The 24,769-nt window shown below is 41.7% G+C and overlaps 1 protein-coding gene across 1 annotated transcript in view; it reads left to right on the top strand.

The window, feature by feature from the left end:
- LOC113014142 (retinoic acid receptor beta) overlaps window positions 1-22,582 on the top strand; it is a 45,922-nt gene extending 23,340 nt beyond the window's left edge. Inside the window, exons 3-6 of the mRNA XM_026155468.2 lie at window positions 6,913-7,089; window positions 13,018-13,222; window positions 15,357-15,515; window positions 21,893-22,582. Coding sequence (XP_026011253.2) covers window positions 6,913-7,089; window positions 13,018-13,222; window positions 15,357-15,515; window positions 21,893-22,131 — 780 coding nt within the window. The 3' untranslated portion in view covers window positions 22,132-22,582. The remainder of the gene's footprint in view (window positions 1-6,912; window positions 7,090-13,017; window positions 13,223-15,356; window positions 15,516-21,892) is intronic.
- Window positions 22,583-24,769: the final 2,187 nt, after the last annotated feature.

The raw sequence follows: 24,769 nt of genomic DNA, 5'->3' as shown, positions 1-24,769 counted from the left end.
CTATGTTCAACGAGAAAACACTTGCTGGAAAAGTAAAGAACACAAAGGCTCGTCTCACATTTGCCCAAAACATCGAGACAATGCTGAAGACATTTGGGAAAATATTCTGAAGAGACAAAAGCCGAACTCTTTGGAAGGTTTGAGTTCCATTAAATCTGGCATTAAGCTAACACAGCAAAGGGAACATCGAACCAACAGTAAAATATGTTGGTGGTAGTGTGATGGTCTGGGGCTGTTTTGCTGCTTCAGGACCTGAAAGACTTGCTGTGGTCGATGGAACCATGAATTCTGCGGTCTTTCTCCTGTCCAGAGGATACACCTTCTTGGCAGTTTCTCTCTTATTATGACAGTAATCATTTGAATAAGAGAAGCGGTAATATTAAAACCATTAACTTCTGCAACTACAAGGCCAGCGTAAATTATTGTGACCTGTCCAAAAATGGCATCCTGGGATCGAGCTCGGTTTTAACCACCCTTACCCTTCCACCCACTGTTCTTCAGTTAATCTGTGGGCCCCCATAAACAGACAAACAAAAACTATCACTATTTAACAATTTAACAAGATAAACAACATCAGATTAATTTATACAATCTGATCTTTGTCTGCACAATACATGGACATGTAGCATGCAGACATGTTTCTGCATTCCTTGCTGGCTTAAGATTGTAAAATATAAATGCCAATGTAGTTAAATACATATCTGTTGTTATTATTACATGAGTATGACCAATGGTGGAGTCATTTTGAAAAATATTCCCTTAGGAAAAGAAGCAAGAAAACATCATGAAAAGACCACAGTACACATAAAAGTCTACTATTTGAAATGTGCATAAAACATCAAAACTAAGAATTATTATTCTGTACAAAAATGTCCTCCAACAGCGTCAAATGGATTAATATTACTGCAGGAGCTCACTTTAAATACTTTCTTCATTTCTGTTTAATGTTCAGCAAAATATTCCTTACATGAGTGTGTGCGGTGACAGCGAGGACCAAGTAACACTGAAACTAAATCAGCTAAAAACACATAAAAATATTAGTTAAAAAATCAACTGAATTAAAAGACTGAACAGTGTGTGACATAGTTAACTGTCAATAAAGATGAAGGTGGGGTGTTGGCAAACAGGTAGGTAGACTTATTTCTGTCATGGACAATCTCCAAAAAGCCCTGAACAACAGCATTTCAAACCATTAATCGCGTTCTTTAATAAAATGTCACACTTTAAAAGCCGCTTAACTGTGGGCCACATCAATTCGCACATTATGAACATTACACAAAAAGACAACGAACACAAGGCGGAAAAATAAAATAAGCTGACTTTCATGTGCTTTGTGAAAATGCAGTACTGCAAACGATGTTCACGTAAAACTTGAAAAACAAATCAACTGCGACTAATAGTGTGTCACAGTGCACTAAATCTAACAGCAACACAACCATGAATCATCATCCCTCAAAATGAGTAACAACAGAAAACCCATTAAAAACAACCAGGCTTAGATTAAGAGGGTTTTTGTATGTTTGTTTGTTTTATGTGTGTACTCCCTCAGCTGAAGTAACATTTTTGTTCAGGTCAAAATGTCAACATGAATGATGAGATCTCAGTTTATTTCAAATAAGTCCAGCAGCAGAAGTAAAATCTTTCAGCTGGAACAGATGTAGCAGGGATGGAGAGATCCCAAGCTGACGTAACCGTGGGAAGCACTACATCTGCCATAGTCGCCGCACGAAGCAGCAACTGCTCACCTTTCGCCACTGAAGTGGGTCTTCATTAGGTGAAAGACCAGTCGAGTATCACTCCAGCTCGTCTATGGGCTCTTTATAGACATCCCCAAAAGAGGAAGTTAAGCAAGTGACTGCACATTTCTCTGTTTAGTTCATTTCCTGCTATTCTTGGTAGATACAGAAGGAGAAATAATTATTCGATCCCTGATAAATTTGTTTGCTCACTTACAAAGAAATGAGCAGTCTCTATTTTTACAGTAGTTTAATTTTAACAGCGAGAGACAGAGTATCAACCAAAAACCCAGAAACAGCACGTTACATAAAAGCTCTGAACTGATTTGAATGTTGCTTCGTGTATATGTGTGCATTGGATTGGTAATAAAGAAGGTACCTAAAATTCATGAAGTTATGGTGTGCACCCCGAGCAGTTCATCGCATGGTTTAACCTGGTGACTGTCTAGTTCAATAGTATTCTTCTATTGTACTGTAGGTTGCTGTTGTTAAATATATTATCATACGTAATATAATGTTCATTTTTCCTTCTTCGAGCACAACAAAACCTGAAAGTAGGTTTTATTTTTCAAACAAACATTTTAAATATCACCTCTGTCACTGACATGAAAAATACACAATAATGAGTCTCTCTGGTTAGTCTGTAAATCTAATGTGAACTCAGATGCTTTCTGCTCTTGACTTTATAATAGTTATTTATGGAGAATAAACAAGCTAATTGTCCAAGGAGTTTGCTTGGTGAGACAAAGCCCTCTGTCAGCATCTCTGAGCAGTTGCATTTGTGATTGGAACAGCAACAGTCAATTACAGTAACACAAAGGCTTTGTGTCCATATCTCCTGAGGTCTGTGAGTCACACTGTGTGCACTCCTGCCACATCACAGTGCTTCTGTAGGCCAGGGCAACTACACAGACATCTTTAACGTGTCATTTTTAACACAGTTGTGCGAGCTGTTGTGTGAAGCAAAAATCCAGATAGATGGATAGCCACTCATTCTTTCTTGACTGTCAAACTCCCATGTCCCATTTTTGCTGTCAGTTAGTGTTTCCTAGTACAGCCTACTAGTCGATACTGTTATACTTCTTTGAAGTCTACCAGCTGGAGCGCATGCGTATTGGTGCGTTGAGATTTAAATTCTCCATGGATGAATTTACAACAGAAAACAAGCAAACAGAATGCAAAGAAAACAGACGAGGCTCTATGTGGATGTCTGCACGCCTGTCTTATGGTGGGTACCCTGCTGGACTTGCAGACGTGGAAAGTATAATGGCTTGTGGCCCATTAATGATCACCACGTTAGTTCCTTCACGGGCAAACAGTGACATTGCCACAATCCCATACCATTTACACCAGTCCTCATAGTATGATTGTTTGATTAATATGCATGTTGTTGTGAGGCTGGACCTCGGTCTGTGGGACAAGTTCAGCGAGGTGGCCACGAAGTGCATTATCAAGATTGTGGAGTTTGACGAACGAGTGCCTGGCTTCATGATTGTTTTATAATCATGCACGTTGTTTTTCCTTGTTATTTTTGCTTTCGCTCTTTGTTTCAGCGCCCGTCATTTGCGATTACTGCTCCAGGTTGCATCACTTTGCTTTCAGTCTGCCAACCAGTTCACACTTTGCTGGTATCCTGCCGTTTCCATTTGTATGTCTTCTGTTTTCTGGTCTGCTCCTCGCCTGATTGGTTTGCCACACAGTTTGCCTATCCATGTAAAAGTTGTGATCCAAAAATTCTGAAACCAATCAACAGCCATTCATGATTTACACTCAACAAAAATATAAACGCAACACCTGTGTTACTGCTCCCATTCCCCATGGGATGGACGTAGAGACCTAAAATTCATTCCAGATACACAATATAACCATCCCTCCCAAACAGTGGTCACAAATCAGTCCAAATGTGTGGTAGTGGGCACATCTGCTATATTGAGATAAACCATCCAACCTCACAGGTGTGCCACATCAGGATGCTGATCTGACATCATGAGTAGTGCACAGGTGTACCTCAGACTGCCCACAACAAAAGGCCACCCTGGAATGTGCAGTTTTTTGCGCTATTGGGGGTCTGGGGACCCAGAACCGGTCAGTATCTGGTGTGACCACCATTTGCCTCATGCAGTGCAACACATCGTCGCATGGAGTCTATCAGATTGTCAATTGTGGCCTGTGGAATGTTGGTCCACTCCACTTCAATGGCTGTGCGAGGTTGTTGGATATTCGTGGGAACTGGTACACGCTGTCGTATACGCCGGTCAAGCACATCCCGAACATGCTCAATGGGTGACATGTCCGGTGAGTATGCTGGCCATGCAAGAACTGGGACATTCTCAGCTGCCATCTGCCCTGAACAATGTGAACCATGATTCATCCGTGAAGCGCACACCTCTCCAACGTGCCAGACGCCATCGAATGTGAGCATTTGCCCACACAAGTCTGTTACGGCGACGAGCTGGAGTCAGGTCAAGACCCCGATGAGGACGACGGGCATGCAGTTGAGCGTCCCTGAGACGGTTTCTGACAGTTTGTGCAGAAATTGTTTGGTTGTGCAAACCAATTGTTCCAGCAGCTGTCTGGGTGGCTGGTCTCAGACGATCTTGGAGGTGAACCTGCTGGATGTGGAGGTCCTGGGCTGGTGTGGTTACACGAGGTCTGCGGTTGTGAGGCCGGTTGGATGTGCTGCCATATTCTCTGAAACGCCTGTGGAGACGGCTTATGGTTGAGAAATGAACATTCAGTGCACGGGCGACAGATCTGGTTGACATTCCTGCTGTCAGCATGCCAATTGCACGCTCCCTCATTGCTTGTGGCATCTGTGGCATTTTGCTGTGAGACAAAACTGCACATTCCAGGGTGGCCTTTTGTTGTGGGCAGTCTGAGGTACACCTGTGTCATGATGTCAGATCAGCATCCTGATGTGGCACACCTGTGAGGTGGGATGGATTATCTCAATATAGCAGATGTGCCCACTACCACACATTTGGACTGATTTGTGACCACTTTTTGGGAGGGATAGTTATATTGTGTATCTGGAATGAATTTTAGGTCTCTACGTCCATCCCATGGGGAATGGGAGCAGTAACAAAGGTGTTGCGTTTATATTTTTGTTGAGTGTACATTCAATCATCTTCCATTCAATGCCACCTGCTCAGGTACAATCTGTGCAAAGGTCTTTAGTTGCCTTTCATTTCTTTTTCCATTTTGCTGAAATGGGAATTATGTAACCAGTCTGTAAAAAAAACCCTCATTCTTTAACACAGACTGAACTCTCTTTCTTTAGTCATTATTATTCAGGCATAGTTCTTCAAGGACCGTTCTTAAAGGACAATCCAGAGCTCTTCTTTCGATGCTCACTGTCTTTTGTCCTTTCTCTGTCACAGTAATCTCACACTGCTTCAGTAATGTTAAGGTCTGGGGCACAACTCCTCATAGTGTTTCATTGTGTGTGTTTTCTATCCAGGTGTCCTTTTACTGCACTGGCAGTGTATTTGGGTTGACTGTCATACTGGCGAATAACATTTTCCAACATAGCAAATTGGTATGGTCCGGATCTGGCCCACACAATGTGCTTACACATGGCCCACATACCGCAAAGAACAATGGCCCTTTGGTGGCCCAGACCTGGTTTGCCAGAGGTGGCCCATACATGGGCCAGCACAAGCCTGTTGCAGACACAATGGTGGCCCTGTGCTGGCCCAGAACAGTTTCAGCTCTGGCCCCAGATGTCAGCCTAATGTGTACCTTAATCAAGCCATGTAATAACAACATGTGCTGGAACACAATAGTACAAAAGTAACATGACAAATCTCTGTTCACACAGTGAATGGACTGATTCTTATATAGTGTTTTTCTGCTCTCCCGGATTACTAAAAGTGCTCTATACAGCACACCACATTCACACACTTTCTCTAAACTGAGTGCTTCCTAACTACATTGACACTCTTGACATGCAGACTGGAGGAGCCAGGGATCGAACCACTAACCTTCCGATCAGTAGGTGACCTGCTCTACCTTCTGAGCTTCAGCCACCTGGTGGTAAACATGAATAAACTGTCACTAGGTTTTGGATAAAGTGTACACTCACAAACCTGTCAAACCTGCATTTGAAACGTTGGCCACCATAGCAGTATAGTACTGCAACATGGCATTTGGGTCTTCTAACTAAAATAGGAACATAAATAGTGCCATCATTGCCAGACCTGGCCCACATCTGGTTGACAGACACCCTGCCATGACACCGGTCAGTCAGAAGTGCCAGCTTGATGCCGGATCCAGGCCAGACCTGTCTGCTATGTGGGTTTGTATATTACACAGTGGATCAAAATCTGATAGTGGACGTTATGTGAATAAACATTCTCTGTCATGATATTTAACAAACACACATGATCTCTGAGAGACAATCACTCGTTCACATTTTCATCTCAAATATTAAACCTGACTTGACTGCATTTAAGCCCTAAACAGAGTTCTGCTACTGAACAAGAAAAAATAAAATCATAAAATAATTAAAGAAAAATAGAAAAACAATGAGTCTAGGATTCATCTTGGCCAATAACTCAAGAAATAATCAGAACAAATCACAGCAGAGGTGAAAGTCACAGACTATGTTATGATTTGAAGTTAAATTCCACAAATCAACAATCTGTTGTAATGATTCTCACTTTAACGCACTGGTCCATGAGACATTATCTCAGGATTGCCTTTCCCTCTTACAGTTCCCGACTTTAGCCCTTCATTTGCCATTACTTTTCTTTCTTTCCTCCCCTGAATCACTTTTACTCTTTCCTGTTTTTATTGCTCTATGGATTCCAACCATCCTTGCCTCCCTGTCATCTTTGGATAGATTCTGCACCATATAGCTGTATTAATGATACCCTGGCTTCAAACTGCTCTGCACTATCTGTCACTGCTCCATTGCTGCATCCCGTCATTGCCAAAGCATCCCTCTGACACTGTTAGGCTCATTATCGCAGGGCCTAGCCACCAGGCTCAGTACAGCATATTCACAACAACAATCTTTGTGTTTTTGAGAGCTTGGGTTTTATGGTGAATATATTCTATATGCACGTCTGAGACATGTGGAGCAGAGTGAAGAGATCATTAGCAGCAATGACGACAGTAGCTGTCTCTTGGCCTGACACTGCTCTCTGTGTATGCGTATATATGTGTGATGCAGAACTCGAGTGCAGACCACCGTGTGAGGTTGGACCTAGGACTGTGGGACAAGTTCAGCGAGCTGGCCACTAAGTGCATTATCAAGATTGTGGAGTTTGCCAAACGAGTGCCTGGCTTCACGGGGCTGACCATTGCAGACCAGATCACACTACTGAAAGCTGCCTGTCTCGACATTCTGGTGGGTGCTTTTATTTTGAAGAAGCAACGTTATTATTTAGTGATTGGACAATGCTTTCTTTTGTACTGGCCTAACATTGATGCGTCTTTTGTCAAGGTGGAAAAGACTTGGATACATCTCAGCCAATCATAATTTTCTTAATATACGAGGCATTGTTCGATGCCAACAATGTATAGCCAAGATCAGCTTTATTGTCAATACTACCATATCATCTCCTGTCTCACAATGTGCAAAACAAATATGTAAATTATAAATGGGGAAAAAAGAGAATAAAAATATGAGATACAAATTCAAAAATATGAATATTGATAAAGAAATATAAAAATGTATTAAACCCTATTATTATTGCAGTCTATATATAAAAATATGATGCATGCTAGGATGAGTATACCCTATACACAATACTGCAGTTTCTGTATTAAATCATATGCAGAATATAGGCACTGTGTCCCTGTCCAGGAGATACTTCTCATTTCCTAATGTGGAAAATTCTTCTGAATACTTTTGTAGGGCTGAGGCAGCTGAAGCAAGCACTAAACATAGAGCACTGGCATTTCCTTTAATGTAGGACAAATTGTGTTCTGGTTTGTGAACCTGAATCATAGCGAGGTGCTTTATATTGTAAGATAAAGAACCTACAATAAAAGAGAGGAAACCCCAACAAACATCCCCTTTGAGCAAGCGCTTGGCAACAATGGGAAGGAAAAACTCCCTTTAAATGGAACCTTGGCAGAACCAGACCTAGGTATGGGGCAGTCATGAGGAGAGGGAGGAAAAAGAAGAAACTATATAGGAGAGACAGACATTAATAATATGTAATGATTACATGCAGAGAGCTGTATAAACACAATGTGAAAAAGGTGAGTGAAGAAGAAATACTCTTTCTTACATGGGAATCCCCGGCAGCCTACACCTATTGCAGCATAACTAAGGGAGGATCCAGGGTCACCTGGTCCAGCCCTAACTATATGCTTTAGCAAAAAGGAAAGTTTGAAGCCTAATCTTGAAAGTAGAGATAGTGTCTGTCTCCTGAATCCAAACTGGAAGCTGGTTCCACAGAAGAGGGGCCTGAAAACTGAAGGCTCTGCCTCCCATTCTACTTTTAAATACTCTAGGAACAACAAGTAGGCCTGCAGAGCGAGAGCGAAGTGCTCTAATAGGGTGATATGGTACTACAAGGTCATTAAGATAAGATGGGGCCTGATTATTTAAGACCTTGTATGTGAGGAGCAGGATTTTGAATTCTGGATTTAACAGGAAGCCAAAACAGGAGAAATCTGCTCTCTCTTTCTAGTCCCTGTCAGGACTCTTGCTGCAGCATTTTGGATTAGCTGAAGGCTTTTCAGGGAGTATAGAGGACTTCCTGATAATAATGAATTACAGTCGTCCAGCCTGGAAGTAATAAATGCATGAACTAGTTTTTCAGCGTCACTCTGAGACAGGATATTTCTAACTTTAGAGATGTTGCGCAAATGGAAGAAAGCAGTCTTACATATTTGTTTAATATGTGCATTGAAGGACATGTCCTGGTCAAAAATGACTCCAAGGTTCCTCACAGTGTTACTGGAGGCCAAGGTAATGCCATCCAGAGTAAGAATCTGCTTAGATACCATATTTCTAAGGTTTTCAGGGCCGAGTACAATAACCTCAGTTTGATCTGAATTAAGAAGCAGAAAGTTAGCGACCATCCAGGTCTTTATGTCTTTAAGACATTCCTGCAGTTTAACTCATTGGTGTGTGTTATCTGGCTTCATGGACAGATAGAGCTGGGTGTCATCTGCATAGCAGTGTAAATGTATGCTATGTCTTCTAATGATGCTGCCTAAGGGAAGCATGTATAATGTAAACAGAATTGGTCCTAGCACTGAACCCTGTAGAACTCCATAGTTAACCTCAGTGTGTGAAGAGGACTCTCCATTTACATGCACAAACTGGAGTCTATTAGATAGATATGATACAAACCACTGCAGTGCAGTACCTGTAATACCTACAGCATGTTCTAATCGCTCTAATAGGATATTATGGTCGACAGTATCGAACGCTGTATAAATAAAATTGAATTGAATTGAATACAAATGATTGTGATGTCACAATCGCAGAATAATACAATAACAATGTGCTGTAATTTCTTTATGTGAAGGGTTCGAAGGATTAGGATTTAACCAGAGACTATAAACCTGAAATCTGTGTAGGACAGCTGATCTGGACAAATGCATTATTTATTTCCTATAAGAGATCACAAGCTGTTCCAGTTCCTGTGTTACTGAGCAGATCCACGTTTCACTCTTTTTAAATAGCACATTGCAACATTTAACACTTTTATTTGTTACAGATTCAGCAGAGGGACGTCACTCACGGTGTGTTCCCTGCTGAGAAAAAGGCAGCTTGTTTCAGTTCGTTGCTACTGTTTGATGAAAATACCGGCGTTATTGAAGAATGATAGTTGTGGCTCACCTCTAGGCACAGGCTCTAAGTCATACAGTTTTGGCTCTGTGATAACAGTTTGAACCATCCAGTGCTGATTATGCATTCATAAACTCTTCTAGTAGCAACTTTCACAACCATAGTAGGCATACGGCATGTATGTAAAAGCAAACAGCACAGTAAATTGTGTGCCACAGACATTGCATTTCTCATTGACTCATTTATATAGTCTCCTCCTGAAAGTGAAACTCTTACAAATACAGGTACCATGAGGCCAGCAGCAAAAATACTCCAAAAATACTAGTTGTGACACTGAGCCTCTTTAAAGCGAGGTAGCTTTTTACTGCTTAAAGAAGGTTTTTGGGTGCCTCGGTAAATCTTGACCTAATTGTTCCTTTAAAATTCCAACCTTATTTTTTCACAGGCCGGCCTGTGTTTATATGACCTTTGTAGAACAACAAGGTTCAAACATGTGGCGAAGTCAGATGTGAGTTTTGTGGTCCATCTTCTGCACATTGTAATTTCAACAAGGCGGATATCCAGCATCACATTGTTAAGGAGACAAGTGTAAGGTAGTTCCAATTCTCAGTGCTCCGCTCTTCTCTTTCCTAAGCCCTTATCGATTTTCCTACCCATCAGAATTTGGGTAAGAGGTTAGGAAAGATAGGAGGTGTTTTTGGAGCAATGATCAATTCCAGCTGTGCCTGGAAGCTGTCAATCAAAGAGGTCAGACATCTTCCACCAGGATCTATTTGGATGAGTTATCAGAAAATTCGCCAGCTGAGACTTACGAAGGGAGAAACAATCAATGTGTCTTTTTTTATTTCTATTTGTAAAATAAATATGCTTGTCGATTATGTAAAGTTAGCAATTTCATCATGAGTCTGCAGTGACTGATTTGCTTTTAGCCTCAGGTGGCCAGTGGACAAACTGCACTTCAGCGCTGCCTTCATTTTTCTCTATAGAGGTTTCCATGTAGTCACAAGTGTAAACAAACGTAAAAGACAAACCAGCCACTGGAATCTGAGAGCAGCAAGCTGCCACACTGTCATGTGACTCCGCCAAGTGAGAGCAAGAATGTATGATCTTAACTGATACAAATACATCTGCTATAGTCTTTATTAACCACTAATAAACCCAACTAACATTATAGTATAAACATAAACGTGGTAAATTAAACTGAGAATGTAAAATCCACCATTGATGGCTATTGATGTAGTTGCAACAGAGCTAAATCACACAGGATTTCAGGACTTGTTGGTCGCTACCACATTATTTATTATTCTTTATATGTATTTGTTAACAGGTTAGTTTTGGGGCTATTGCTGTAGTTGAGTTTGAGACTTTGTACTGGCCTGTCGTACTTGTCAGGTGTGACAAAGCAGTGTAATGAACTCACAGGGACACACGCGAGGTGAGAAGTTGAAGGCCGACCACGATGAGTTTCTGGCTCTGACTCAACCATCAACATCCGCTCACCCGCACGTTTTTATGGTGAAGGGCGTAGATATTATGCACAAGGACTGGGTGAGGGAGTGTCAGTAGAAAGATCAAACACTTTGTGGGTAGATGTGTGTATGTGTGTATCTAAGCGCAGGCCTGGCCAGCCGGTGCGAGTCACCGCCAGTAGCCATGTTTTATTCTTTTTCATGTTGCAGACATGCCTGCCACTCACTGTCAGAGTCAACCCACTCAAATAGCTTCAAAGGCTACTGTAAGCTTCACATCCACCATCAGTTGCTTCATTAGGTGAACACACACACACACACACACACACAAACATGCAGTGCAACAGGGAGATCCAAAGGTTACTCTCTTCGGGTCTTTGGAAGGTCACTGTTTTTCTGGTGTATTGTGTCTGCTGGTTTATGTAAAATGTGTTAGACCTCATAGAGTCAGCTGACTTCTATTAAAATCAAACAGAGCAACATGTCAAGGTAAATAATGGTCTGTAAATAAGAACAGCAGCCAGGTGTTAGGTAGATGAATGTGCATTTAACTCCTTGTTTTAGGTTGAACATGTCAGCAAATCACTGGCTCGTTCAGCAGCAACAATACACAGAACAACTATAACATTTCAAGTGTCTTTAGGATCTCGTCTGCATTTAGCCCTCTCTGTGGTCTCTAATTTATATATAAATGACATTTGTGATGTGTCAGAAATGTTACATTTTGTTTTGTTTGCAGATGATACAAATTTTTATTGTGAAAGAATTGGCTAAAATTATGGTTATTGAAATGAAAAAAATAAAAAAATGGTTTGATGTAAATGAGTTATCGCTGAATTTGGAAAAAACAAAGTTTATGATATTCGGAAACCGTGTAAAGGAGGAAGAGATAGTATTATCTATAGAGGGAGTGATAATTGAAAGAGTGACAGAATTCAGTTTTCTGGGTGTAATAGTGGACAAGTTACCATGGAAACCTCATACTGAACATGTTAAAAAAAAGATGGCTAAAAGTATTTATATCCTGGGTAATGTTAGATATATATTAGATTACAAGACAATGAGAATATTATGTTTTTTATTGTTTCTACCCTATCTGAGCTATTGTGTTGAAGTATGGGGGAATACATACGTGACTAATATGAAACCATTATATTTATTACAGAAGAGAGCGCTTCGAATGATGCATAATGTTAAATATAGAGAACACACTAATAGTTTGTTTATAAAATCGAAATTATTAAAACTAGAAGACATAGTGAAATTACAGACTTTAACTATTATGTTTAGGGCGAAAAATAAAACACTACCTCTCAAGTTACAAAGTTTATTTGTATTGTGTTCAGAAAATGGGGACGGCAGAAGGAAGTTTTATTTTAAGCTCGAACCACACAAAGGCAAATGTGTCCAACAGTCACAGGCATAAGAAACTGGAGTTCTCTCAGTGATCATCTTAAGTGTTGTACAAATGTTTCTCAATTTAAAATCTGCTATAAGAATAAAATGATGAACCAATATGAAGAAGTTGAAAAGAATAGAATTTAATTGTAGAAAAATGATCCTTTTAGTTTGATACTTAGTGGTATTGCTCATTGTTGAGTATATTGTTCTGTTTGCTTTGTTTTGTTATGTGCAGAAAATTGTCATAGTGTAATTTTGGTTGCCTACTTGTATTATCACAGATAGGGGGCAGGTGTCAGTAAGAATTTATTCTTCTTCCTGCTCCTTTTCATGCATGGAAACAGTGCTACTTTAATTGAAAGGAAGGTTGTGTATGGGAATGCATTACTGCTGTACCATGTGTGAAACAAAAAATAAATAAATACTAACTGCAAGGAGAAACATCCTTCTCTCTGGTAGTAAACTACACTACACTGCACTCCACTACAGTTTATATTATTGGACAAATTGTGATATAAAGCTAATCACGTGGAGTCTCAGAATAAAGATGCAGTCTGAAAGTGAGCAGAATAGGTCCCCTTTAAACTTGCATTTCATTAAAAACCTGCCAGCTGTGAATCTCTCACAGTTTCTGCCTTGTTTGCTTCTCTGTCAGATCCTGCGCATCTGTACAAGATACACCCCTGACCAGGACACCATGACCTTTTCAGATGGGCTGACCCTCAACCGGACGCAGATGCACAATGCTGGCTTCGGCCCGCTTACTGACTTGGTGTTCACTTTTGCCAACCAGCTCCTGCCCATTGAGATGGATGACACAGAAACAGGCCTCCTCAGCGCTATCTGTCTCATCTCTGGAGGTGAATAAAGGACAGAGCATCAGGCGTTTAGTGAGAATGGGAACCGTTGGTGTTGATTAGTGTTGGTACCAAAGAATGACGAGAAACTGACAACGTGTACCTCAAAAAATAAGGACACGAGGACACAAATTTTGAGCAGACCTCATCACATTTCTGTCGGTCCTCAGAGGGATTGTATGGTTACACCTGCTTGTGCTTGCTCAAAAGAAGGAATTACCCACAAATGTTATCTAAGCAATCAGATCTTGGCTGTAGTCACAACTATACTTAGATCGTTTTAGTCAAAAACCACGTGGTGATTGAGTGGATCCAGATGCAGGACTCAAACAGACTAGAACTCAAATCACAGCTTTATTTGCTAAATACAAATACAACTGAGCACATGAAGCGAAGTGAAACATTACAGGCTGCCAGACCAACAGGACCACACATAACATGCTGTTTGCAGCCTGATTGCATCATAGTCTAAAGACATACACTAAGCAGTTTATGGTGAAATGTTGGAGTACGTAAAGAAAATGATTCAGTCCACATTTAAACTCTGCCTGACTCGTATTCGTTCAGCACAGTTAGCCCGTATTGACTCCAGCTGAATGTAGTCTGAAAGTCAGCCACAGGTTTCTTTGAGTAAGGCAGCAACGATCAGACTGTCAAACACATGAAGGAAATTAGAGAGTAATAATGTTTCATTTACTGTATGTCCACCAAAAATCATGCTTCAGTTGTCTTAATCACTCCCACCCGCCATCAGCACTCAGATTTCATCACTGCTGGGTTTTCATTCAGAGCTCTATACGTATATACTCAACCCACAAGGTCTCGCTACATATTACAGGCTCTTGCATAACCCATGAAAGGCACAAGACACCTCTGATCGCATTTGTAATCACATATCTTGACTACAGTTTCCCCAGGTCTAGATCTGAGTGTAAACACTGCCACCTTATGACTGGTTTGTGAAGTACACATTACACCATCAGGTCATCAACATCCGTTCACATTTTTATTTACATACCACGTAATCTCATCTTGTTTGCTCGCTAATGTTTCAGGTAACTGTAAATATTTCAAATGAGTTCCATCACATTACTCAAACACACAGAACCAAACAGCAACAAAATATCAACTAAAATCACTTTTGTTCAAACTAACAAACCTATTATAGAAGGTTAAAGGTTAAAGGTTAAAGATTCCTTGGCTGCACTGCAGGCACAGCGGTATCGTTAACTTACAGTGTCAGTAGAATACTGCACATGTTATACTTTAGTTTTTTCTCTTTAATGAATTTGCAAGAATTGCAACACAGTGAGCAAACAAACAGTTCCACTGTTATTATGGGATTTTGAGGTGGAAATGAATTTGACCTATTTTGAAATAAGGCTGTAACATGACAAGAGGTGGAACAGGTGAAGCTCTCTGAATACTTTCCAGATACACTGTATCAACCAAACAAACAACAACAACAAAATATTATTATTGTTGAGTCAAACAAGTATTTGAACCCTCAAACAGAATACGATTGAGTACTTGGTGAGGCATTTCTTGTAGTTGTTCACCAGGTTTGCACTCATCTCAGGAGCGAGGAGTCGGTGAACTCTAAATCCTTTCTTGGCTGCCACTGGGCAACTTGAAGCTTCAATGACCAACACAGATTTTCTGTAGGACTGAGGTCTACAGACTGGTTGGGCCTCTCTAGACCTGCAAATAATTATTTCCCCCGCTGTATAGTGGAGGTAGGTGCACACATATGGACTACATCATATGCAGACGGTGTAATCTGAAAGACAGGAGACTGCAAGGTGATATGAAGAGTCAGCATCGAACAGTAGTCTGCAGGATAACTTTGGATGTCCGGAAAAGGACGCAAGTGAGAGCAAATGCTGAGTTGTTCTCTTTTATATTAAAGGGTTTTTTAACTTTGCAATTTAAGGTACACTGAGATCATTGCTGCTATTGAAAGACAACACTGAACCCGACTGAACAGCTCTGTTTGCAATGTTTTTCTTCTAAATCAAACCAAACTTCATCACATATAATCGCCTCAGTTTTGTCTATATCATATAAAACCAATATATGAATTTGTCCTAATTGAGCCTCAAGTCTGACGTGTTTTGTGCATCTGTCTGCGTATCAGATCGTCAGGATCTCGAGGAGCCCTCTAAAGTGGACCAGCTGCAGGAGCCACTGCTTGAAGCTCTCAAGATCTATGTGAGAAAGCGTCGGCCAAGTAAACCACACATGTTCCCCAAAACCCTGATGAAGATCACCGACCTGCGCAGTATCAGTGCTAAAGGTAGGGTGGACATTAGCGTACCGTGTGGTGATGATTGAGCTTACAATCAGCAAAGTGATGTTTTTAAAGTGCTGTGTGGTGACAGCTACAGGAAGGCATTATTAGTACCACTGTAGTTAAATAAATATCTGCTATATCCCCAAAGATCATTTATTATTAGCTGAAAATTAGCTGGAAATAAAAGTGGTTTTAAATAAAACATCATGAAAACACTTCAGGACACATAAAACTCTGAAAAGTAAAAAGAATAGAAGATTCCCCATATTACTGCTGCACATGTTTAAGGTTGAGCTGCTTTACTTTCATATAAATGTATTTGAATATGAAGTATTTGCTGAATAATGCATATGCTGTTTCATGTCCAGCCTACATCTTATGTATATTAAAATATAATAATAATAAAACAAATTCAACCTAATTAAAAGGCTTGAGCCGAAATGGTTAACGGTCCAAAGGTAGGTTATTAACTGATTGCTCACTCTCCATCTCTTCATCACTAAGGTGGTTCAGGCTTTGTTGTTGTTTTGGAGACAATGATGATTAAAGCTGGGTTGAGGTGCTGTTACACGACACAGCTTTGATAGTAGCTCTTTGGAAAGTTTTGAAATCCTTTGGTGGAAAGATATAAAGATATATACAGCTTACAGTAGGGGAAATAATTATTTGATCCCATGCTGATTTTTCTAAAAGACTGAGGTCTGGACACTGGGTAGGCCTCTCCACACCTCCAAATAATTATTCCACCCACTGTGCAAGAGTGGAGGAATGTGCACACATGTGAAGCATCGGCTAGTTGTCTCCAGGATCACGTTGGACGTCGAAGAGGAAGCAGAGGATTGTCTAATATTGTGATGTCTTTATCTTTCAGTATAAACTGCACTGAGATGAGCTTTTGTGAATTGCTGCCATTTAAAAATAAAATTGAACTGAATTAAACATAATGATGAAATGCTGCAAATAACTATATTTTAGGAAATTGTAAATATGTTTGTGAACATCTTTTTATTTTGCATATACACGACAAAAATAACAGATTTCTTCTATATTGGCTTTTCTTCCTGTTAAATCCAGGATCTAATTTAAAATCCTCCTCAACAATCTGGCCCCATCTTATGATGCTCGTAGTACCATAGCGTCCCAATAGAGCACTTTATTCTCTTCTGCTGGCTTACTTGTAGACTATAGGGTCTTTAAAGGAAAAGGAAAAGCTGATCCTTCAGCTGTCAGGCCCCTCTTCTGTGGAACAGCTTCCAGTTTGGATTCAGGAGACAGACACTATCTCTATTTTTAAGATTTAAAACTTTCTTTTGTGCTAAAGCATGTAGTTAGGGCTGATCAGGTGACCACGAGTCCTCCCTTAGTTATGCTGCAGTATGCTTATGCTGCTAGTGGCCTGCCATGATGCACTGAGTACTTCTTCACTCACCCTTTTTACTCACTATGTGTTTTTTTGTTATTTCTCCCTCCCCTCACTCCCAAATAGTCACGACAGATAGCTGCTCTGCTTCTGCTCAGGTTTTATTTTGGCCAAAGGGGAGTTTTTCCTTCCCACTGTTGCCAAGTGCTTGCTCAAAGGAATCATTTATTGGGGGTTTCTCTCTACTATTGTTGTGTCTTTATTGTACAATATAAAGTGCCTTGAGGCAACTGCTGTTGTCATTTGGCGCTGAATAAATAAAATAAAACTGAACAGGACTAAATTGAAACAGCTAACCATCCAATTTTATATCTTCAAGCTTTTTCAAGCATATATACAAAACAGAGCACACACACAGGAAGGAAAATACTATCTTCTACTACAACAGGTGCTCAAAAAGCAGTGGGAAGAAGTAACACTTATGCACTCCCACCCCTCCACATGCTTCACAGAACTGTGCACCTACCCTTGTCTGCCAGAAGGATGATGATGTTGTTTTATTACTAAGTGATGTCAGTGCCTTCGTTCATCCAACAGATGCCCCCCGCACCTGTTGGATGCTGGGGGCTTTGCATTACTGCAACAGGCTGAAAATTTCACCCGTAGTTGCTCTGTTTCCACGTCTGCAATGTTCCATCCATCCACCCATCCACCACCTCCTCCAGCTTATCCGGGGGAACACCAAGGCGTTCCCAGGCCAGCCGAGAGATATAATCTCTCCAGCGTGTCCTGGGTCTGCCCCGGGGCCTCCTCCCGGTGGGACATGCCCGGAACACCTCACGCAGGAGGCGCCCAGGAGGCATCCTTGTCAGATGCCCGAACCACCTCAGCTGGCTCCTTTCGATGTGGAGCAGCAGCGGCTCTACTCTGAGCCCCTCCCGGATGGCTGAACTTCTCACCCTTAGGAGGAAGCTCATTTCCGCCGCTTGTATTCGCGATCTCGTTCTTTCGCTCACTACCCACAGCTCAGCACAGCATTGGTGAGGGTAGGGACGTAGATCGACTGTTAAATTGAGAGCTTCGCTTTTACACTCAGCTCTCTCTTCACCACGACAGACAGACAGTGATCGGGCGTACAGCATCCGATCACTGCAGCCGAAGCAAGTCTCTGTTGGATCTGCTCCTCTTTAGATTTTAGCACATCGATGGTAAAATTTGTTTGTTTCACTCATTCATTGAGCAGCTGGTGCTGTGCCTCCTGGAGGATTTTAGTTGTAACAGCAAGGGCCAAACTGTCTTGAGCTATCAGAGTGCGTGCATGGCAGAAGAATCCACAGCCACTTCCAGGACAGCGGCGACATGTGGCGCATATGGCAGGGCATCCAGGCCATCACCAACTACAGGAAGACAACACCTGCCTGTGATGGTGACGCCTCCCTACCAGATGTGTTGAACAACTTCTATGCACGCTTTGACCCTCAGAATGATGTGTTGGTAAGGAAGTCCACCCCCCTCACAAAAACCAGGTTCTGTGTCTGACCTCTGCTGATGTGAGGAAAAATCTTCGCAGAGTTAACCCACGGAAAGTTGCTGGTCCAGATAACATCCCTGGGAGAGTGCTCAGAGAATGTGCAGACCAGCTGACAGCTGTCCTCACAGACATCTTCTGTTGTCCCAACGTGCCTCAAGGCCACCACCATCGTTCCCGTGCCAAAGTCCCCAGTGTCCTGCTTCAATGACTACTGCCCCGTTACACTCACGCCCATCATAATGAAGTCAAGACGCTCATCATGAGGCACATTAAGACCCTGCTGCCATCCACACTGGACCCACTGCAGTTCGCTTATCGGCCCAACCGATCAACTGACGACACCATCGCCACCACCTTACTTCTCGCCCTCACCCACCTGGACAATAAGGACACGTTTGTATGAATGCCATTCATAGACTTCAGTTCAGCATTCAACACAATCATTCCTCAGCACCTGATTGGAAAACTGAGCCTATTGAGCCTGAACACCTCCCTCTGCAACTGGATCCTGGACTTTCTGACGGAGAGACCTCAGACAGTCTGAATCGGCAACAGCATCTCCAACCACACTGAGCACTGGAGCCTCTCAAGGCTGTGTGCTCAGCCCACTGCTGTTCACTGTGCTGACTCACGACTGTGCAGCAATGCACAGTTTGATCCACATCATCAAGTTCGCCAATGACACGACTGTGTTGGGTCTCAACAGCAAGAACCGACGAGTCAGCATACGGAGAGGACGCACAACAGACTGGTGTAGAGTCAACAACCTGTCTCTGAACGTGGACAAAACAAAAGACAGGATTGTTGACTTCATGAGAGCACGGAGAGATCACTGTCCACTTAACATCAATGGATCCTCTGTGGAGGTCGTCAAGTGCACCAAATTCCTTGGTGTCCACCTGGCAAAGAACCTCTCCTGGTCCCTCAAAACCAGCTCCATAACTAAGAAGGCCCAACAGCATCTCTACTTCCTGAGGAAGCTGAGAAAAGCCCATCTCCCACCATCCATTCTTACCACCTTCTACAGAGGGACTATTGAGAGCATCCCGAGCAGCTGCATCACTGTCTGGTATGGTAACTGCACCGTATTGGATTGCAATACCCTACAAGCCACCAGCGTTGTACACACACCCCTCAAACACACTCTTCACCCTGCTGCCTTCTGGAAAGAACTACCGGAGCATCCGGGCCCTCAATGCCAGACTGTGGAAGAGTTTCTTCCCCCAGGCCATCAGACTCCTGAACACTCAGTGACTGGACTGACACACTCATACCTTCATACACGTCACTACCAAGCACTTACCTGCAGTATCTCATACACACACACACACACACCTTCAGACACCAAGTTACTTTATGCACAATACTCAGTATTTTGCACATTTCCATTGCTTGTGTCTGTATCATTCTGTTCTGTTTAGTGTTGCACTGTCTTGTCTTGTTTTCTTGCAATTTTTGAACTTCACACTCTACGTAGTCCTGTGTTTGTCCGTTATATGTCATATGTAGCACCAGGGTCTCGGAGGAACGTTGTCTCTTTTCACTCTGTGCTGTACTACTGCACATCCCTGAAATGACAATAAAGCCACTCTTTTTTTGGCCATCACAAGGGATTTTTGACTCATGCTAAAAAAGAAAAATGTTCACAAACAACCAAATTATCCATTCATCCAGTGCATCTTCAAGGTTTTTAATAGATATGTTTAGGCCTTTAAAAGGAAAAGACAAAAAGCCAGTATTGACCCCTCAGTGAGGTGAAGTAGTCCTACAGCACGTTTCCACCGCTGTGCTTGACTGTGGGGATGGTGTTCTTTGTGTATTTGTACAGCGGGTCAAGTTGATGGCAGAGAGCTTGACTTTGGTTTCATCTGACCGGAAGCCTTCTCTGAATCATTTAGATGTTCACTGTGTCCAGTGTTGGGGAGTAACAGAGTACATGTACCGGCGTTACGTATTTAAAATACAAAATATGAGTAACTGTATTCCGTTACAGTTACTGTATGTCCAACAGCAGCCTTTCAACGCCGCTCTCTGTCTCTCACTAGCAAAGTTGACCCAGACAACAAAGTAAAACTAGTTTTCGGCTACGAGCCCGACACGAACCCGACGTATTAGCCAGAGGTCCCTTTACTACGGTTCGGAGCCGCTGACCTGTTTTATATACGCGCTGAATAGTTTTCTATACGAGATCACTGCAAAAAGTGCAGCCTTACCTAATGTCCACCTACTGTTACTCATATATATTAAGATTTAAACATCTAGCTGGTGTTGGTGTGGAGAGTAACCTTCAGTAATAAATCACAGCAATAGCACATTCATGTAGTTGTAAAAAGCATGATAATATATTAAGTAATCCAAAGTATTCAAAATACGTTACAAAATACATCAGGTGTTGTTGGTGACTGTGGTTCCAACTGCCTTCAGATCATTAACAAGCTCCAACTGTGTAGTTTTGGGCTAGTCCACCACCTTTCGCCCCATGAAGTGAGATCCTGCATGGAGCTCCAGACCAACAGCATTTTGTATTTCTGCTATTTCTATTTTAATCAGGAATTGTGGGAATGGGTCACTTAATACTGACATTTTTAATGTGTTGAGCTTCTGAAGTGCTGATATTTCGAAACACTGTGTCACGTGACCATGGCTAAGTAAGGTTTAGTGCACAAGCATTTACAGTTAACACTCACCTTTTCACTGAGCTTAGTGATTGTTTAGTAGCCCATTCCAACTTTGTGCAGGTTTCCTTGTCCCTGATTGATTGATTGATTGATTGATTGATTGATTGATTGATTGATTGATTGATTGATTGATTGATTGATTGATTGATTGATGCCATAAGATTGGGGCATCAATCAGTCTTGGTTTCAATGGGATTATTTATTTATCAGTCAATTACATGCAAGTCAATTTATAACTTTTATGCAGCGTGACCCAGATGGGATCTGCGGGTCTTACCTGGGGTCTACTTCCTGTAGGACATGCCTGGCTAGTAGAGGCCAGGAGGCAACCACCTCAGCTGGCTCCTTTCTATGTGGAGGCTCAGCAGCTATACTCTGAACCCCCCACACGACTGAACTCCTCACACTATTAATAAGGGAGAGCCCATCCACCCATTGGAGAAAGCTAATTTCAGCTGCTTATATCAGCGATCTCATTCTTTCACCTTTAGAGAACGATAGCAGTGTTAACATGATGTTCAGGCCTGGATTAATAGATTTATGGCGTTTCCTAACATAGATGCTCTATCTGGTAGCAAATGGCTGCATAACATTTATGAAACAACAATCTACCAGCATCGGCATCAGTTACAATGTAAAACCATCAGATTAAACGACTCGTACATAACAGCAACAATCAGTCGACTACTTGTGCACATCCCTACTGCTAGTATTTTAGGTATTATATGGTTTATATTGAGAAAAGGACTATAGATGTTAAGGATTTATATTCCAGTTTCAAAACTGTTTTTCTCCTACCGTGGTCTTGCAGGAGCAGAGCGAGTCATCTCTCTAAAAATGGAGATCCCAGGTTCCATGCCACCGCTAATCCAGGAGATGCTGGAGAACTCAGAGGGCCAAGATAGCCAGAGCAGCAGCAGTACTTCAGCTGAGGTGGGGCCCAGACTCAACAGCAAGGGAAGTCGCAGCAAGGATGCTGCTACTGTGGAATCCCCTAATTCCTCAGACAACGAGGAGGGTGCTGCCACACCACCCAGAATCGAGCCCTAGGAGGCACCCCGGGAAACTCTCTGGCATTACTTTGCTCAAAAACATGGGCAAGATGTACATCCCTTAAAATCTACCTAACCTGACTCCTAAGCTTGATATTCCATTTTCCGTCCATTTTGTCCCTATTTTTCTCTCCAATTTCCCCAAAATTCTTTCATTGAAAAGAATATAACACAGAGGTCTCAAAGGATCCCTGCTTTGTGTACATTTCTGAATCGAGCTCTTATTTGACATGCCTCTGGGACTGTGACAGGAAGGGCATCGCTCTCACAAACCAGCAGAGATAATACTCCTCAGGTCTCCTGTGTAAATTCGTATCTGCATGACGGGAGTTTGATAAGTGTTTTCTCTGGTTCGCTCGGTCTTTCTCTGTCATCTGTTTTCTTCTCTTGTATCGTTGTCACATATGCATTGTACATATCATTGAATGGTTAGGTCTCTGTTTCTAAGATGAATTTTGTGGTGCTTTATTCATTGTCTCTGAGGTGACACATCGAGGATTAAAGCGGGGCTCATTTTAAGTCCTTCAAAAGGTTATCTAGAAGGTTACAGCATATAGACATCATGGAAGTCTAATATTTTATATTTCTTATTATATTTAAAACGTTTTATCTTTTATAACCGTTTTGGGTTCACATTTCTCCGTGAATAAGTGTACATCCAGACGTCGAGTTTGTTCGTTTGTTTCCTCGAAGGAGGAAAGCACAAGAGCAGAAGCCTGGAGATACACGCTGATCAGATCGGTCATGTCTCTTCTGCTTCAACCTTCCAGGTAAACTGCTGAGACCTAATGTAGAAGGTTAGATTGAGAATGCACCAGTCTATGAAATCAACTCATTTTGTGGCTCTTGTCAGAACTGATTGGGGAAATTAGGCTGATGACAGATACCAGAGGTTTGATCACATAAGATCCTTTTCCCTGTTACAGTATACTTCAGGTTTACCAAGATTCTCTTTTATTGTTTGCACTTTGGAACTGGGAGAGAATAACTGGAAAACGTGGAAAAAGATTCCATGTGTTCTCGCCATCTGTTTCCACAGTGTCAGATTAGCCTTCTGTGTAGAACAGAGAGGTAGTTCCTGGCTTTAACTGAGTCTATGGCTGCAGTTCCACCTCAGATACTTCAACAAGATACCAGGAACATTTGAAGAAAGTCAGTCCGGACAGAATCTATCACAGATTATTTTATTTTGGTGTTAACTTGTACTCACTGATGAAATCTGAGAATACAAAGAATTACTGTCATTAAGTTATGCTTTAAATAACTAGCTTTGTTGCTAACTTTATTTGGAGCTAAAGCTGAAAGTTAGCACAGTCGAAATGTTGGCAGTGACCTTTCATTGCATAGGAAAGCTACACAAACTACTTGCTTAACTGGACTTTAGTTGTGGATGATAATGTTACTTCTAATTTTAATGTAATTCCTGCGTCTGACCACTTATTTTAAGTCAGGTGTTAGCAGGTAACTTGGTGATTGAAATAGGATAGAATACCTACTTTATTGTCATAAAATAAGCTAATAAGAACCACAGTGCAAAACAAGCTAATAAGACTTCCAATGTCTCTTGCCAGTCCCTGTTTTCCCCGTCAGCAAGCTGTGCTAACATTTGTGCTTAACCCTCCTGTTTGATTCCAGCCTACATTAGCTTAGCAGCGATGAATGATTGAATGTCAGCCTAATCAGTGACTCCAGTGCTAGCAACATGCACTGCCAAGTGTGCGTGCATCTATTATGGCCTTATGAGAAGAGCTCCATAACCTCTTTTTCTGTCCCTTGCTTGAATCAGTGACACACGGGGGTAATGCTATACACACGACAACTGTACACTAATGTAAAAAGCACACAGTGGGGTGAATTGTGGAAAGACCCCAAACACTGACCGAGCTCTTTACATTGATAGACTTTCATTTCATCCCTCTTAAGTCAGCAGAGTAAAGACAATTGATCCAATATTAATCTCACTGACTGTGAACATAAACATGGTGAAGCTTTGATGAGTAGCTGTAACTATATAACTAAACAAAACGACGATTAAATGGCCTGTATTTGTATTTGTATAGCGCTTTACTAGTCCCTAAGGACACCAAAGTGCTTTACACATCCACACACTGGTGATGAAGCTACATTGTAGCCACAGCCACCCTGGGGCGCACTGACAGAGGCGAGGCTGCCGGACACTGGCGCCACCGGGCCCTCTGACCACCACCAGTAGGCAACGGGTGTCTTGCCCAAGGACACAACGACCGAGACTGTCGGAGCCGGGGCTCGAACCGGCAACCTTCTGATTACAAGACAAACTCCCAACTCTTGAGCCACGATCGCCCCACAAACACAAACACAGCACAATGTTCAACTTTAAAACAATTAAGTACAAAAAGTATATAACAATTTTTTAAAGAAAAAGATGTGTTTCTTCATTTCAAAGAGGATGCAGTAAAGATGGAAAGACATTTTTGTTTTAGTTTCAGCAGTAAATACAGTTTACAGGCAGAGTTTTGTGCTAGCAGGCAAAATTCATGCAGAAAATCAAGTTTCAGGTTTGATTTAAACAACTCTGCATTGATCATTTTGAAACCAGATTTTACATCTAGACTGTAATTAAATATTATTATTATTATTAATAATAAATTATTTCA

The sequence above is a fragment of the Astatotilapia calliptera genome, chromosome 22 (genome assembly GCF_964374335.1).
Source record: "Astatotilapia calliptera chromosome 22, fAstCal68.1, whole genome shotgun sequence".
NCBI classification, from domain to species: domain Eukaryota; kingdom Metazoa; phylum Chordata; class Actinopteri; order Cichliformes; family Cichlidae; genus Astatotilapia; species Astatotilapia calliptera.
This window is presented reverse-complemented; position numbering and strand designations above follow the sequence as displayed.